The following is an 18,347-nucleotide window of genomic DNA, read 5'->3' as shown; positions in this document are numbered from 1 at the left end:
GGTCTTTTACCAAATAGGGCTATCTTCTGTAAACCACCCCTACCTTGCCACAACACAACTGATTGGCTCAAATGCATTAAGAAGGAAAGAAATTACACAAATTAACAAGGCACACCTGTTAATTGAAATTCATTCCAGGTGATGACCTCATGAAGCTGGTTGAGAGAATGCTAAGAGTGTACAATGCTGTCATCAAGGCAAAAGGGCGGCTACTTTCAAGAATCTCAAATCTCAAATATATTTAAATTTGTTTAACACTTCATGATTCCATATGTGTTATTTTATAGTTTTTATGTCTTCACTGAAAATAGTTAAAAAATAAAGAAAAACCCTTGAATGAGCAGGTGTGTCCACATTTTTTTTTGACTGGTACTGTAGGAAAATGTGTTTTTAGTTTTAACACTCCACATTTTTGGATTTGTTTACAACATTCATTACATTTGGATTCCCTGGTCCCACTGGGGCAGTTTAAAACCCTGATGATACATGAGTTTTACCTAGTTGTGCAATTATTTTGATTTGATTGACTTAAAAAATGTGTTTTTTATGATGTTCCAATGTAATGTCCTTGTTATTGTATCTTGTTATTCTGTCTTGTATCTTGTCGAATTATCTTTTATTTGATGTCCTCAGGGCACCATTGCAAATGAGACCCTGGTCTCAGTTGGGCTCCCCTGGTTATGTAAAACTTAATGAACACGTATTTTAGATGCTTTTCAATGACAGCCACAGCTCAATAATCAGCTAGGCCTATTGCCACACATTGCCCAAATTGTGGGCTTCCCAATATAGGCATAGACCCGCCCTTGTGATTTGAATCCACACCTATGTTCTTACAGAAGCTAATGAACCTCTGTGTTTTCTGGTGCAGTATTTTTTGAATGGTTTTATGTAGACAGGTGTTATCATATAATTTTGGCAAAAACATCCATTTAGTTTAGTGGAAGCAGGGACCTGAACAGTGTACCGTGCACCAGCAAACCTTCCTTTCCAATTCGTTAAGAGTGGGATATCATATCATTAATTTTACCGACACAAAAATAACCCACCTTGTCTAACGTATTTTGTTTTATGACATTTCTAAAGTTTACCCGCCAATGTTCTGTTTACCAACAGGTCTGTCATGACATTATCCCATGTGCTTTACTCCTATAAAAAGGTTGGCTAGAAACCTGGTTATTGTGAATATTTGATTTGGACAGGCAACGAGGTATGGTAGCGTGGACAAGGACCGCCACATAATACCATCCCATAATACCAGCCCTTCTTCAATGCGGGGTAGCGATGTCACAATGATCCAGAACAGCAAGGACCGTGAGATGACTCAGACGACTTTAAGCCCGTTTAACCAAAGCTGAGTTAGGCTTTTGTATTATTTTCTTCGTGAGTAAAATCCTGCTGTCAATTCCAGTCATGAGATTGCACATGATATCTGAGTCAGAAGTGTGTATAAATTGTAATTACTACGCTACTTATGGCCTATTTATTGCCTTACCTCCTCACGCCATTTGCAGTTTGTCTATTGTGTTATTGACTGTACCTTGTTTATTCCATGTGTAACTGTGTTGTTGTTTGTGTCGCACTGCTTTGCTTTATCTTGGCCAGGTCTCAGTTGTAAATGAGAACTTCTCAACTAGCCTACCCGGTTAAATAAAGGTGAAATAAATAAATAATTATTACATTCACTTAATTATCTTTTATTCTATGTATTGTATTATTTCATTATTATAGGCCTGATTTACTTGTAGGCAAACGAAATTAGGACTGCATGAAACGTCACTGAGAAGAGACGCACCCAACATGATTTGGATTTATATTTTGAAATCCCAGAATGTCGAACTCGGAAGTGAATATTACCCTCACGCATGCGCGTACCGTCAATCTGGGGGACATGTGTTTTCAAGCACGAAATCGTTTTTCTAGCAACTGTTTCTAGCTAGTTAAAATCATATTTCTTTCAGCTCATGTTTTGCACGTAAGTTACAACAGTTACCCTTTACTGGTTTTGATTTTTTCCGGTGACAGAGTCGGAATAATCTCAACAGAAACACGTGAGAAAGGTTATTTGTTAGTTACTGTAGCATTCATCGTTAGGACAGCATGGGGCCCGTAATAGAGCTCATTGCTGGAAGTTACGAGCAGATCGCCTTTGGTTACCGGGTGTCTACAGGTGAAGAGGTATGTTGCTTTAGTTACTCAGCTTGGATTTTGATACCTGATTGTCCTGTATATATGACAAACTATACTGTTTACCTTTTGCGAACCGATTAACGTTAGAGTTGGGGAGTATGTAACGGATGACACCGAAACGAACTAATCCGTTACCAGCAAACATATTGTAATAAGATTACAAATACTTTTAAAAAATAAGGTGTAAACCAATACTTCTAGGATTCATTTTAAATTAAGAATGTTGGTGTGGCTGTAACGTTACACGTCCCATGACTCTTCCAGTAACATTGGGAGGGGGGGTGTTGATCTTTAAACAGTTTTTCAGTTGAACCCAAACTCGCTGTGAACCTAATGGTAATGTTATTCATCACTCTATTGCCCCTTTTGATAAAGGCGTTAGCTTCCACCGCTAAACTGCTAATATAATGACCTGTATTGCCTCTATTGATCAAACCTCCATTGACAGATGTTTGGAAGCAGGTCTCATTGCTGTGTTGTCTATCTGCAGGAGTGGACAGCCACGGCAGACTTCACCCACCATGCCCACACTGCCTCAGTGTGCGCGGTGGCCACCAGCGAGAGGTATATCGCTACAGGAAGCAGAGACGAGACCATCCAGATCTACGACATGAAGAAGAGGGTTGAACATGGAGCTCTGCTGCATCACGACGGTAAGAGATATGACATGATGAAGAGGGAGCTCTGCTGCATCACGACGGTAAGAGATATGACATGAAGAAGAGGGAGCTCTGCTGCATCACGACGGTAAGAGATATGACATGATGAAGAGGGAGCTCTGCTGCATCACGACGGTAAGAGATATGACATGAAGAAGAGGGAGCTCTGCTGCATCACGACGGTAAGAGATATGACATGATGAAGATGGAGCTCTGCTGCATCACGACGGTAAGAGATATGACATGATGAAGAGGGTTGAACATGGAGCTCTGCTGCATCACAACGGTAAGAGATATATGACATGATGAAGAGGGTTGAACATGGAGCTCTGCTGCATCACGACGGTAAGAGATATGACATGAAGAAGAGGGAGCTCTGCTGGTAAGAGATATATGACATGATGAAGAGGGTTGAACATGGAGCTCTGCTGCATCACGACGGTAAGAGATATGACATGAAGAAGAGGGAGCTCTGCTGCATCACGACGGTAAGAGATATATGACATGATGAAGAGGGTTGAACATGGAGCTCTGCTGCATCACGACGGTAAGAGATATGACATGAAGAACGGGGTTGAACATGGCGCTCTGCTGCATCACGACGGTAAGAGATATGACATGAAGAAGAGGGTTGAACATGGCGCTCTGCTGCATCACGATGGTAAGAGATATGACATGATGAAGAGGGAGCTCTGCTGCATCACGACGGTAAGAGATATGACATGAAGAAGAGGGAGCTCTGCTGCATCACGACGGTAAGAGACATGATATGCACATGATGAAGAGGGACATGATGAACATGGAGCTCTGCTGCATCACGACGGTAAGAGATATGACATGAAGAAGAGGGAGCTCTGCTGCATCACGACGGTAAGAGATATGACATGAAGAAGAGGGAGCTCTGCTGCATCACGACGGTAAGAGATATATGACATGAAGAAGAGGGAGCTCTACGGCATCACGACGGTAAGAGATATGACATGAAGAAGAGGGAGCTCTGCTGCATCACGACGGTAAGAGATATGACATGATGAAGAGGGAGCTCTGCTGCATCACGACGGTAAGAGATATATGACATGATGAAGAGGGTTGAACATGGAGCTCTGCTGCATCACGACGGTAAGAGATATGACATGAAGAAGAGGGAGCTCTGCTGCATCACGACGGTAAGAGATATGACATGAAGAAGAGGGAGCTCTGCTGCATCACGACGGTAAGAGATATATGACATGAAGAAGAGGGAGCTCTACGGCATCACGACGGTAAGAGATATGACATGAAGAAGAGGGAGCTCTGCTGCATCACGACGGTAAGAGATATGACATGATGAAGAGGGAGCTCTGCTGCATCACGACGGTAAGAGATATGACATGAAGAAGAGGGAGCTCTGCTGCATCACGACGGTAAGAGATATGACATGATGAAGAGGGTTGAACATGGAGCTCTGCTGCATCACGACGGTAAGAGATATGACATGATGAAGAGGGTTGAACATGGAGCTCTGCTGCATCACGACGGTAAGAGATATGCCATGAAGAAGAGGGAGCTCTGCTGCATCACGATGGTAAGAGATATGACATGATGAAGAGGGTTGAACATGGCGCTCTGCTGCATCACCACGGTAAGAGATATGACATGAAGAAGAGGGAGCTCTGCTGCATCACGATGGTAAGAGATATATGACATGAAGAAGAGGGTTGAACATGGAACTCTGCTGCGTCAGGGGTGTATTCATAGTCAAACACTGTAGCAAAACGTTTAGCAATGGAACCATTTACTCCAGTAGGGAAAAACATTTTTGTAAGGGAAAGAGCATAGAAAATGTTGCTGCATCGTGACGGTGAGCTCAGGAAAACCACTTTTTGGAAAGCAGTCTAGTAATGTTCAGGTTTTGAGAGCTGCAGAATCTCACACTGCTACAGCAACAATCGGTTCCCAATCTGACGATCTTGAAGATATCTCACTAACTGCATCCAACGTTAATTTATGACTAATTTATGGCTAAGTTTTGACTGTCTATTTCTTTCGACATGCCGTTTTGATTAAGTCACTGACACAGTCAACAACATCATTGTGTGGCCCATGGTCTTTAGGCATGTGGCAAGCCACTAATATCGATTGAAATATTGTTCCCCAAAGTGTTGCGGCTGCTGTAAGAGGACTTTAGTACCTCTGACCCAGGTTTCATTGTTATGATCTTTGTTCAGGTACCATTTCATGTCTGGAGTTCTATGGCTCCTCCCACCTGCTGAGTGGAGGACAGGACGGGCTGCTGTGCGTTTGGAGCACCAGGAACTGGGAGTGTCTTAAGTCCATCAGAGCACACAAGTAAGTTGTCACTCTCACAGAAATGATTAGGTTTTTCCAGGAATCCCGTTTGGAAGATTCCGGATGTCTGCTTATTCCCTTCTGAATCCTGGAATCTTCGAAACCCGGGATTTCTGGGAAGTCAGCATAATTTTGCAACCCCCCACTGACAGACATGATTCACCATATAACTAAGCATGTTTCCATCCGCTGTTTTTTTCATGTTTTTTTTACTGTGCGTAAAGTCATGACATGTATAAAATAAATAATAATCACGTCAAATTACATTTTATTTGTCACATGGGCCGAATACAACAGACAAGCCCTGAACCAACAGTGCAGTTGGTTATTTACTAAATAAACAAAAGTAACACAACAAAATAACGAGGGGGTACAGAGTCAATGTGCGGGGGTACAGGTTAGTTGAGGTGATTTGTACATGTCGGTAGGGGGTAAAGTGACTATGCATAGATAAACAGCGAGTAGCAGCAGTGTAAAAACAAGGGGGGGGGGATTGTCAATGTAAATAATAATAATGGCCATTTGATTAAGTGTTCAGGAGTCTTATGTCTTGGTGGTGGAAGCTGTTAAGAAGCCTTTTGGACCTAGACTTGATGCTCCGGTACCATTTGCCTTAGCGGAAGCAGAGAGAATAGTCTCTGACTTGTGTGACTGGAGTCTGACACCGCCGAGTATATAGGTTCTGGATGGCAGGAAGCTTGGCCCCAGTGATGTACTGGGCCGTACGCACTACCCCCTGTAACGCCTTACGGTCAGATGCTGAGCAGTTGCCATACCAGGCGGTAATGCAACAGTTCAGGATGCTCTCGATGGTGCAGCTGTAGAACTTTTTGAGGATCTGAGGACCCATGCCACATCTTTTCATTCTCCTGAGGGGGGAAAGGCTTTGTCGTGTCTTGGTGAGCTTGGACCATGTTTGTTTGTTGGTGACGTGGAAACCAAGGAACTTGACGCTCTCAACCTGCTCCACTGCAGCCCCGTCGATAAGAATGGGGGCCTGTTCGGCCCTCCTTTTCCTGTAGTCCACAATCATCTCCTTTGTTTTGATCACGTTGAGGGAGAGGTCTCTGACGCTGCCTGGTCTCAGACCTCCCTACAGGCAGTCTCATCGTTGTCAGGCCTACCACTGTTGTGTCATCGGCAAACTTAATGATGGTGTTGGAGATGTGCTTGGCCACGCAGCCGTGGGTGAATAGGGAGTACAGGAGGGGACTAAGTACGCACCCCTGAGGAGCCCCCGTGCTGATCCACAACTTGGCAGATGTTGTTGCCTACCCTTACCACCTGGGGACAGCCCATCAGGAAGCACAGTTGCAGAGGGAGGTGTTTAGTCCCAGGGTCCTTAGCTTAGTGATGAGCTCTGAGGGCACTATGGTGATGAACACTGAGCTGTAGTCAATGAACAGCATTCTCACGTAGGTGTTCCTTTTGTCCAGGTGGGAAAGGGCAGTGTGGTTTGCGATTGCGTCATCTTTGGATGTGTTGGGGCGGGATGTTAATTGGAGTGGGTCTAGGGTTTCCGGGATGATGATGGTGTTGGTGTGAGCCATGACCAGCCTTTCAAAGCGCTTCATGGCTACTGACGTGAGTGATACGGGGCGGTTGTCATTTAGGCAGGTTACTTTAGCTTTCTTGGGCAAAGGGACTGTGGTGGTCTACTTGAAACATGTAGGTATTACAGACTCGGACAGGGAAAGGTTGAAAATGTCGGTGAAGTGAATTTGTTTGTCCCGAGTTGGTGGGATCTTTTTTTTTTTTGTAACAGTACACATGCAGCACAACACATCATTGACCATTTGCCTCATGCAGCGTGACACATCTCCTTCACATAGAGTTGATCAGGCTGTTGATTGTGGCCTGTGGCATGTTGTCCCACTCCTCTTCAATGGCTGTGCGAAGTTGGTGCATATTGGCGGGAACTGGAACACGTTGTAGTTCAAGTTGATCCGTAGCATCCCAAACATGCTCAATGGGTGACATGTCTGGTATGCAGGCCATGGAATAACTGGGACATTTTCAGCTTCCAGGAATTGTGTCCAGATCCTTGTGACATGGGGCCGTGTATTATCATGCTGAAACATGAGGTGGTGGCGGTGGATGAATGGAACAGCGATGGGCCTCAGGATCTCGTCACGGTATCTCTGTGCATTCAAATTGCCATCGATAAAATATAATTGTGTTCGTTGTCCGTTGTTTATGCCTTCCCATACCATAATCCAAAGGGGCACTCTGTTCACAACGTTGACATCAGCAAACCACTCGCCCACACGACGCCGTACACGTGGTCTGTGGATGTGTGGTCTGTGGATGCGAGGCCGTGGTCTGTGGATGTGTGGTTTGTGGATGCGAGGCCGTGGTCTGTGGATGTGAGGCCGTGGTCTGTGGATGTGTGGTCTGTGGATGCGAGGCCGTGGTCTGTGGTTGTGAGTCTGTGGACGCGAGGCCGTGGTCTGTGGTTGTGAGTCTGTGGACGCGAGGCCGTGGTCTGTGGTTGTGAGTCTGTGGTCTGTGGTTGTGAGTCTGTGGTCTGTGGATGTGTGGTCTGTGGATGCGAGGTCGTGGTCTGTGGATGCGAGGCTGTGGATGCGAGGCTGTGGATGCGAGGCCGTGGATGCGAGGCCGTGGTTGAACGTACTGCCAAATTCTCTAAAACAACGTTGGATGCAGCTTATGGTCGAGAAATTACTATTCAATTCTCTGGAAACGGCTCTGATGGACATTCCTGCAGTCAGCATGCCAATTGCACGCTCCAACAAAACTTGGGACATCTGTGGCATTGTGTTGTGTGACAAAACTGCACATTTTAGTGGCCTTTTAGTGGTCCCTAGAAGGTGTGTAATTAATGGTCATGCTGTTTAATCAGCTGCTTGATATGCCACACCTGTAAGGTGGCTGGATTATCTTGGCGAAGGAGAAATGCTCACTAAACAGGGATGTAAAACTAATTTTTGCCCAACATTTCAGAGAAATAACATTTTTGTGCCGTATGGAACATTTCTGGGATGTTTTATTTCGGCTCATAAAACACGAGACCAACACTTAACATGTTGCATTTATATTCTGGTTCAGTGTATTTATAATGCAGATACTATTGGATGGAAACCTAATGACCTACAGGAATAACACGTTTTGATCCATTAACCTCATAGTCCGACCAAACCCGTATGCGGTAGCGTAACTACAGCCTCAAGCTCATTAGCATAACGCAACGTTAGCGATTTCTAAAAATCGCAAATGAAATGAAATAAATATGCCTGTTCTCAAGCTTATCCTTTTCTTAACAATCCTGTCGTCTCAGATTTTCAAAATATGCTTTAGAACCAGAGAAAATCACTAATTTGTGTAAGAGTGGTGTTAGCTAGCTTAGCATTAGCGTTAGCATTTAGCACACAACATATTCACAAAAACCAGCCAAGGAATCAAATAAAATAATTTACCTTTGAAGAACTTCAGATGTTTCAATGAGGAGACTCTCAGTTACATAGCAGATGTCCAGTTTTTCCTGAAAGATTCTTGTGTAGGACACATCGTTCCCTTTTGTTACTATGCATATGGCTACCGAAACTAACCGAAAATTCAGTCACCTACATGTCGAACTTTTTTCCGAATTAACTCCATAATATCGACTGAAACATGGAAAACGTTGTTTGAATCAATCCTGAAGGTGGTTTGTCATATTTCTCTCCATTGAAAGCACCGTCCTTGTAGCCTGGTTTGTTCTGAGATTTGAATGGAAAAATACCGGGACCTGACTTTTGCGCACCGATTGCCACGCAGACACCAAGCGGGACACCTGGTAAATGTAGTCCCTTATGGTCAATCTTCCAATGATATGCCTACAAATACGTCACAATGCTGCAAAGACCTTGGGGAAACAAGAGAAAGAGTCCGTTCATTCCTGTCGCATTCACAGCCATATAAGGCGATCATGGAAAACGTAGCCTCAGAAATCCTGTGCATTTCCTGGTCGGTCATACATCTTGGTTTTGCCCGAAGCATTTGTTCTAAGGGACTCACAGTGAAAATCTTTGCATTTCTGGAAACGTAAGACTGTCTTCTTTCCAAAACTATCAATTCCAAGCATATTCGAGCATCTTTTCGTGACAAAATATTGCGCTTAAAACGGGCACGTCTTTTTATCCAAAAATTAAATACTGCCCCTAGAGTCTTAACAGGTTAAGGTCGCCAACTCTAGGGGTCATGGGAAGCTAAGGTAACGTGCAGATCTTTGTTCCATCCCAGCACTAACGTACACGTTTTATTTCTTCTCCTCAGAGGTCAAGTTACGTCACTGTCCGTCCATCCCTCCGGGAAACTGGCCCTGACTGTTGGCACAGACAAGACACTCCGGTTTGCTTTCTGTTTTGAGTACATCTTTCTGTTTTGTACATCTTTCTGTACATCTTTGGTTCTTGTTGTAGGTGTTCGAAACATTCTCTAGGAACTAAGTTGACTGACGTTTTTTTTTGTGGTTGCAGAACGTGGAATCTAATCGACGGAAGATCGGCTTTCATCAAAAACATTAAACAGAGTAAGTTATCACTCAATCTGACCATGTACCCATTACACATTTAATTTGATTTATTTTACCTTTTATTTTAACTAGGCAAGTCAGTTAAGAACACATTCTTATTTTCAATGACGGCCTAGGAACAGTGGGGTTAACTGCCTGTTCAGGGGCAGAACGACAGATTTGTACCTTGTCAGCTCGGGGATTTGAACTTGCAACCTTTCGGTTACTAGTCCAACGCTCTAACCACTAGGCTACCCTGCCGCCTCTACACTCTAACCACTAGGCTACCCTGCCTCCTCTACACTCTAACCACTAGGCTACGCTGCCCCCTCTACACTCTAACCACTAGGCTACCCTGCCACCTCTACACTCTAACCACTAGGCTACCCTGCCTCCTCTACACTCTAACCACTAGACTACCTGCCTCCTCTACACTCTAACCACTAGTCTACCCTGCCACCTCTACACTCTAACCACTAGGCTACCCTGCCACCTCTACACTCTAACCACTAGGCTACCCTGCCACCTCTACACTCTAACCACTAGGCTACCCTGCCACCTCTACACTCTAACCACTAGGCTACCCTGCCACCTCTACACTCTAACCACTAGGCTACCCTGCCGCCTCTACACTCAAACCACTAGGCTACCTGCCACCCCTCCCCTCTAACCACTAGGCTACCCTGCCACCTCTACACTCTAACCACTAGGCTACCCTGCCTCCTCTACACTCTAACCACTAGGCTACCCTGCCTCCTCTACACTCTAACCACTAGACTACCTGCCTCCTCTACACTCTAACCACTAGGCTACCTGCCACCCCTACACTCTAACCACTAGTCTACCCTGCCACCTCTACACTCTAACCACTAGGCTACCCTGCCACCTCTACACTCTAACCACTAGGCTACCCTGCCACCTCTACACTCTAACCACTAGGCTACCCTGCCGCCTCTACACTCTAACCACTAGGCTACCTGCCACCCCTCCCCTCTAACCACTAGGCTACCCTGCCGCCTCTACACTCTAACCACTAGGCTAGGCCTACACTCTAACCACTAGGCTACCCTGCCTCCTCTACACTCTAACCACTAGGCTACCCTGCCGCCTCTACACTCTAACCACTAGGCTACCCTGCCTCCTCTACACTCTAACCACTAGGCTACCCTGCCTCCTCTACACTCTAACCACTAGGCTACCCTGCCTCCTCTACACTCTAACCACTAGGCTACCCTGCTGCTCCAAGCTTCAGTATTTGACACATTTTGTATATGTAAAATAGTCACGGCCATTTTGTCTCCAACTCCCTCTCCTCTAGATGCGGTGATAGTGAAGTGGTCTCCCGAGGGGGATAAGTATGTGGTAGTGATCGGCGACAAGGTGGACGTTTATGACCTGGAAACAGCCACTCTGACATCAACCATCATCAACCCCAAGAGGATCTCATCCATCAAGTTCCTCACTGTGAGTTCTGGGCTTTACCCAGAAGGCTAGGTGTTCTGGGCTCTTACCCAGAAGGCTAGGGGTTCTGGGCTCTTACCCAGAAGGCTAGGGGTTCTGGGCTCTTATCCAGAAGGCTAGGGGTTCTGGGCTCTTATCCAGAAGGCTAGGGGTTCTGGGCTTTACCCAGAAGGCTAGGGGTTCTGGGCTTTACCCAGAAGGCTGGGGTTCTGGGCTTTACCCAGAAGGCTAGGGGTTCTGGGCTCTTACCCAGAAGGCTAGGGGTTCTGGGCTCTTATCCAGAAGGATAAGGGTTCTGGGCTCTTATCCAGAAGGCTAGGGGTTCTGGGCTCTTATCCAGAAGGCTAGGGGTTCTGGGCTCTTATCCAGAAGGCTAGGGGTTCTGGGCTCTTATCCAGAAGGCTAGGGGTTCTGGGCTCTTATCCAGAAGGCTAGGGGTTCTGGGCTCTTATCCAGAAGGCTAGGGGTTCTGGGCTCTTATCCAGAAGGCTAGGGGTTCTGGGCTCTTATCCAGAAGGCTAGGGGTTCTGGGCTCTTATCCAGAAGGCTAGGGGTTCTGGGCTCGTATCCAGAAGGCTAGGGGTTCTGGGGTCCAGAAGGCTAGGGGGGCTCGTATCCAGAAGGCTAGGGGTTCTGGGCTCGTATCCAGAAGGCTAGGGGTTCTGGGCTCGTATCCAGAAGGCTAGGGGTTCTGGGCTCGTATCCAGAAGGCTAGGGGCTCTGGGCTCGTATCCAGAAGGCTAGGGGCTCTGGGCTCGTATCCAGAAGGCTAGGGGCTCTGGGCTCGTATCCAGAAGGCTAGGGGCTCTGGGCTCGTATCCAGAAGGCTAGGGGCTCTGGGCTCGTATCCAGAAGGCTAGGGGCTCTGGGCTCGTATCCAGAAGGCTAGGGGCTCTGGGCTCGTATCCAGAAGGCTAGGGGTTCTGGGCTTTTCTTAAGGATAATGTAAGATCACTAAAGTTTTATATTTAGTTCAGAGTGATCAACACAATGGTGAGCAATATTCAGAGTAATGCTTAATACACATGGTATATTTGTGACAGTCAAGATGCAGGATAATGGTGGTCACTAGACTTGATACACACTACACTCTAGGTAAAATCACAGTAGAACAAACACACACGCGCAGAACAGTAAAGAAACAGGATGGATGGATATGAGATGTGAGAAGGGAAGCAAACCTTTATCCACTTACAAGTAGACGTTAATTTTGTTGTCCCTTTCTTGTATGGAGTAATTGGTTTGTTTGTCGTCAGAATTCCATCCTGGCCATCGCTGGGGACGACGAGACAGTCAGGCTGTGTGACATCAACACTCAGAAGGTGCTCTGTGAGTTCGAGGCTCATGAAACCAGGTACGTAGAATTAATATCTCTGGTTTCGCTGCTTCCTTCCTGTAATTATGATGTGCATTTTAATTGTTTAATTGATTTAAATAGAATTCTTGGATGTTTTCTTGGAAATTTTGTGAAAAAGTTGTGCTGAATATTGTCTTCACCTCTGTCAGGGTGAAATCGGTGGACAGTTTCACCGCGGACGACTTCTGTGTTCTGGTGACTGCGTCAAACGATGGCTTCATCAAAATGTGGAAACTTAACCTTGAGGTATGTACCACCTGTCTACCTGTCCTTAAGGTATGTACTACCTGTCTACCTGTCCTTAAGGTATGTACCACCTGTCTACCTGTCCTTAAGGTATGTACTACCTGTCTACCTGTCCTTGTGGTGTGTACCACCTGTCTACCTGTCCTTGAGGTGTGTACCACCTGTCTACCTGTCCTTGAGGTGTGTACCACCTGTCTACCTGTCCTTGAGGTGTGTACCACCTGTCTACCTGTCCTTGAGGTGTGTACCACCTGTCTACCTGTCCTTGAGGTGTGTACCACCTGTCTACCTGTCCTTGAGGTGTGTACCACCTGTCTACCTGTCCTTGAGGTGTGTACCACCTGTACTACCTGTCCTTGAGGTGTGTACCACCTGTCTACCTGTCCTTGAGGTGTGTACCACCTGTCTACCTGTTCTTGTGGTGTGTACCACCTGTCTACCTGTCCTTGAGGTGTGTACCACCTGTCTACCTGTCCTTGAGGTGTGTACCACCTGTCCTTGAGGTGTGTACCACCTGTCCTTGGCTTTCGTTCACTGTGGCCCTCAACGGCCTGTAGGTGGAATTTGTATTTTATTTAGGCAGGGGTGTCCCATTGAGACCAAGGGGTGTCCCATTGAGAGCCCTGCATGACTAGACCAAGCATTTACACACTGTCTCTGGTAGGACTAGACCAAGGGGTGTCCCATTGAGACCAAGGGGTGTCCCATTGAGAGCCCTGCATGACTAGACCAAGCATTTACACACTGTCTCTGGTAGGACTAGACCAAGGGGTGTCCCATTGAGACCAAGGGGTGTCCCATTGAGAGCCCTGCATGACTAGACCAAGCATTTACACACCGTCTCTGGTAGGACCTAGAGGGTTCCCAAGGTTGATGAACAGTAATGTTGCTCTAAAGATGACGTCATCTATATTCACGGTTGTCTGTGTTGCTACTTGTCTTTTTAAGTAACCATGACGATTCCGAGAGTTGACACGATGGCACTAAACACTGTGTTCTCTTCTCTGATCCGGTGATCGTCTGTCGTGTTCCAGTCCTTGGAGCCTCCGGTCCTCCTGGGGAAGGTGAATACTACAGCTAGGTTGACCTGTCTGGCCGTGTGGAAGCCCACCACTCTACAGGAGTCTCCCCCGGAGGTCAAAACAGAACCTACTACGTCTCACGGTACTGGACTGTCTAGTTCTTAATCAATAATAATAATAACATGCCATTTTAGCATTTTTTTCCCCCAAAGTGACTCATGCACACACATCCTGGTCCCGGTGACCCAAAATGGCGCACATGGTAGTTTTTGCCCCAGTACTAAACACCTGATTCTATTAATCAGTTATGTAGTAGAAAAATAAACAACATTTTGGGTCACCAGGGTGAGGAACCACTGGTCAAATGGTGTTACCCCAGTCCTGGTATGGCTTTTCATCATTATTACTGTTGGAATAGTTTTAAATGTATTTTGTTATTTGATTTTTTTTTACCTTATATATATTTTTTTTTTTAACCTTTATTTAACTAGGCAAGTCAGTTAAGAACAGATTCTTATTTTCAATGACGGCCTAGGAACAGTGGGGTTAACTGCCTGTTCAGGGGCAGAACGAGTCCCGGAACATGTTCCAGCTGGAGAAGAAGAGAAACTCAGTCCGTCAACCTCCAAACCATTCGATAATGAGACCGGGCTGAAATCCAAAAGTTGTGCTATGTATTTATTGGCTATGTCATAGCTCCTTTTACAAGATAAATATTGATACGTTACGAGCTGTGACACAAAAAGCAAAATCTAAGTTATACTGGGGGTTCCCCTCATGGCTCCGGTGCCTTCAGAAAAGTATTCAGACCTCTTGATTTATTCCACATTTTGTTGTTACAAAATTCAAAATGGATTAAATATATATATTTTCTACACACGATACCCCATAGTGACAAAGTGAAAACACGTTTTTAGAAAATGTATTGAAAAAATGAAATACAGAAATATGTCAATTTACATAAGAATTCACACCTGAGTCAATCTGGGTGGAGGAGCCCTGCTAGTCTAATATGGCTTGGTCCTACTGGGTGGAGGAGCCCTGCTAGTCTAATATGGCCTGGTCCTACTGGGTGGAGGAGCCCTGCTAGTCTAATATGGCCTGGTCCTACTGGGTGGAGGAGCCCTGCTAGTCTAATATGGCCTGGTCCTACTGGGTGGAGGAGCCCTGCTAGTCTAATATGGCCTGGTCCTACTGGGTGGAGGAGCCCTGCTAGTCTAATATGGCCTGGTCCTACTGGGTGGAGGAGCCCTGCTAGTCTAATATGGCCTGGTCCTACTGGGTGGAGGAGCCCTGCTAGTCTAATATGGCCTGGTCCAACTGGGTGGAGGAGCCCTGCTAGTCTAATATGGCCTGGTCCTACTGGGTGGAGGAGCCCTGCTAGTCTAATATGGCCTGGTCCTACTGGGTGGAGGAGCCCTGCTAGTCTAATATGGCTTGGTTCTACTGGGTGGAGGAGCCCTGCTAGTCTAATATGGCTTGGTTCTACTGGGTGGAGGAGCCCTGCTAGTCTAATATGGCTTGGTCCTACTGGGTGGAGGAGCCCTGCTAGTCTAATATGGCTTGGTCCTACTGGGTGGAGGAGCCCTGCTAGTCTATGGCTTGGTTCTACTGGGTGGAGGAGCCCTGCTAGTCTAATATGGCTTGGTTCTACTGGGTGGAGGAGCCCTGCTAGTCTAATATGGCTTGGTTCTACTGGGTGGAGGAGCCCTGCTAGTCTAATATGGCTTGGTTCTACTGGGTGGAGGAGCCCTGCTAGTCTAATATGGCTTGGTTCTACTGGGTGGAGGAGCCCTGCTAGTCTAATATGGCTTGGTCCTACTGGGTGGAGGAGCCCTGCTAGTCTAATATGGCTTGGTCCTACTGGGTGGAGGAGCCCTGCTAGTCTAATATGGCCTGGTCCTACTGGGTGAAGGAGCCCTGCTAGTCTAATATGGCCTGGTCCTACTGGGTGGAGGAGCCCTGCTAGTCTAATATGGCCTGGTCCTACTGGGTGGAGGAGCCCTGCTAGTCTAATATGGCCTGGTCCTACTGGGTGGAGGAGCCCTGCTAGTCTAATATGGCCTGGTCCTACTGGGTGGAGGAGCCCTGCTAGTCTAATATGGCTTGGTTCTACTGGGTGGAGGAGCCCTGCTAGTCTAATATGGCTTGGTTCTACTGGGTGGAGGAGCCCTGCTAGTCTAATATGGCTTGGTCCTACTGGGTGGAGGAGCCCTGCTAGTCTAATATGGCTTGGTCCTACTAGGTGGAGGAGCCCTACAACCAATTTTGAATGAGAAATTGATTCTTGTGACATATGTTTGTCTCGTATGGCATTTGTGTGAACTCTGTTTCTATTATATTATTATATTGGACAAGATCTAATATGTGGAATTGCTGGATGTAAACGTCTTGAATACTAGAGAAACCCTTAACATTAAGGTCTCTTTTTATAGAAAGTTTATGTACAAAAATATTTAGTGTGGTTTTAAAATGCGTATTTTTTTCTGGCAATATAGCATGAGAATATCATGTGGTTGTTTTCCTTCGTCCCCGACAGACGTCAAGGATGTGCTGGAGAAGAAGAGGAAGAGGGTCAGGATCTCGACTGTAGAAGTGGTCCAAGAGGAAGATGCTTCACCCAAGAAGAAAAAAGATGGTGGGAAAAAAAGCTGAAAACTTAATAAAAAAATAAATATTTTTTAAAATTGTAGTTTCAACCTGGTGTCAGGTCATTTCGTATTATTCTGTACGTAAATCCGAGCTGTACCTTTTTTAGTATGATATGTTACGTATGGTATGTATTAATTTGTGGATGTCCATCACCCATTTTGTGTATGTTATGAATTTGCTAAATAAATTATATGTTACATTCTAGCTAGATGGCTAACATTAGCTAGTCTAGGGGTTAGGGTTATGTTTAAGAGTTAGGTTAAAGGTTTAGGGGAAGGGTTAGCTAACATGCTAAGTAGCTAGAAAGTAGTTGCTAAAGTTGTCCAAGATGAGATTCAAACTCACAACCTTTGGGTTGCTAGATGTTTGCGTTATATGCCCACCCATCTACCTTGATCAACCACCCTACTTTTGTTTTTTTTTGCCTTAAGTAACGATCCATATTATGTAACCGTAACATATAATACTAATTAGAGTGTTCCGGATTTACATTTACTATGTTACGCCTAGTCTGAGACCGGGCTGGTATTTTTGGTGTGGATATGTGGTCTTATAGATCTATGTGACAATGACATTTGGCCACTAGGGGGTGACAGACCTACTTTATAAACAGCTTGTATGTCCTCGTACTGTCTGTTGTAGTCAAGTTATTTATGATAAAAATAACAATGGACTCTTTATCTAAATGTTCCTATTGAAACATAACTAAGTTATAATACAAAGTGAAAATAGCTTAGTCTGTAGGTGATTGGATGGGAGTTGGATTGTCCAAGAACACGAGGAAGAGAGTGCATCGCCTTTTGGGACTTAAAAAAAAACGTTTTACTGTTTTTACTGAACAAAAATAAATGCAACATGCAACAATTAAGTTTTTACTGAGTTACAGTTCATATTAGGAAATCGGTCAATTGAAATAAATTCATTAGGCCCTAATCTATGGATTTCACGACTGGGGATACAGATATACATCTGTCGGTCACATTTAAGTAGGAGCGTGGATCAGAAAACCAGTCAGTATCTGGTGTGACCATTTCCCTCATGCAGCACATCTCCTTCACATGGAGTTGACCAGGCTGTTGATTGTGGCCTGTGGAATGTTGTCCCACTCCTCTTCAATGGCTGTGTGAAGTCGCTGGATATTGGCGGAAACTGGAACGTGTTGTCGTACACGTCAATCCAGAGCATCCCAAACAGGCTCAATGGGTGACATGTCTGAGTATACAGGCCATGGAAGAACTGGGACATTTTCAGCTTCCAGGAATTGTGTACAGATCCTTGCAACATGGGGCTGTGCATTATCATGCTGAAACATGAGGTGATGGATGAATGGCACAGCGATGGGCCTCAGGATCTCTTCAGGGTAACTCCGTGCATTCAAATTGCCATCGATTTAAAATGCAATTGTATTCATTGTCCGTAGCTTATGCTTGCCCATACCATTACTCCACTGCCACCATGGGACTCTGACAACGTTGACATCAGCAAAACCGCTCGCCCACACGATGCCATACACGTGGTCTGCGGTTGTGAGGCTGGTTGAACATACTGTCAAATTCTCTAAAATGACGGTGGCTTATGGTAGAGAAATTAACATTTTATTCTCTACTAACAGCTCTGTAGTCAGCATGCCAATTGCACACTCCCTCAACTTGAGACATCTGTGGCATTGTGTTGCGTGACAAAACTGCACATTTTAGTGGCCTTTTGTCCCCAGCACAAGGTGCACCTGTGTAATGATCATGCTGTTTCATCGGCTTCTTGATATGCCACACCTGTAAGGGGGATGGATTATCTTGGCAAAGGAGGGATGTAAACATATTTGTGCACAAAACTGGAGGGAAATAATCTTTTTGTGCGTATGAAACATGGGACCAACACTACATTACTTTACACTTTGCGTTTTTATGTTTTGATTCAGT

General features: G+C 45.5%; 1 protein-coding gene across 2 annotated transcripts; it reads left to right on the top strand.

The window, feature by feature from the left end:
• The first annotated feature begins 1,858 nt into the window (after positions 1-1,858).
• Positions 1,859-17,057, top strand: pak1ip1 (PAK1 interacting protein 1). 2 transcript variants are annotated; one of them, XM_065013812.1, is made up of 10 exons: positions 1,859-2,178; positions 2,681-2,843; positions 5,057-5,177; positions 9,453-9,527; positions 9,656-9,708; positions 11,009-11,154; positions 12,408-12,505; positions 12,658-12,754; positions 13,789-13,918; positions 16,316-17,057. In XM_065013812.1, the coding sequence occupies exons 1-10, from the start codon at positions 2,101-2,103 to the stop codon at positions 16,429-16,431; spliced, it is 1,077 nt and encodes a 358-aa protein (XP_064869884.1). In that variant the 5' UTR covers positions 1,859-2,100; the 3' UTR covers positions 16,432-17,057. The 2 variants fall into 2 exon arrangements, with proteins under 2 accessions (XP_064869884.1, XP_064869885.1); XM_065013813.1 differs by lacking the exons at positions 1,859-2,178; positions 2,681-2,843 and adding an exon at positions 4,252-4,366.
• The last annotated feature ends 1,290 nt before the right edge of the window (positions 17,058-18,347 follow it).

This window comes from Oncorhynchus nerka, linkage group LG9b (assembly GCF_034236695.1).
Source record: "Oncorhynchus nerka isolate Pitt River linkage group LG9b, Oner_Uvic_2.0, whole genome shotgun sequence".
Lineage (NCBI taxonomy): Eukaryota > Metazoa > Chordata > Actinopteri > Salmoniformes > Salmonidae > Oncorhynchus > Oncorhynchus nerka.
The sequence above is the reverse complement of the archived record's forward strand: the minus strand, read 5'-3'. Positions and strand labels throughout refer to the sequence as shown.

Excerpts from the sequence above, each read along its gene's own strand:
- pak1ip1 (XM_065013812.1), top strand. The coding sequence starts at position 2,101 with ATGGGGCCCGTAATAGAGCTCATTGCTGGAAGTTACGAGCAGATCGCC. Across the intron at positions 5,178-9,452 it reads AAGTCCATCAGAGCACACAA|AGGTCAAGTTACGTCACTGT; the intron begins GTAAGTTGTCAC and ends TCTTCTCCTCAG. Across the intron at positions 9,528-9,655 it reads GGCACAGACAAGACACTCCG|AACGTGGAATCTAATCGACG; the intron begins GTTTGCTTTCTG and ends TTGTGGTTGCAG.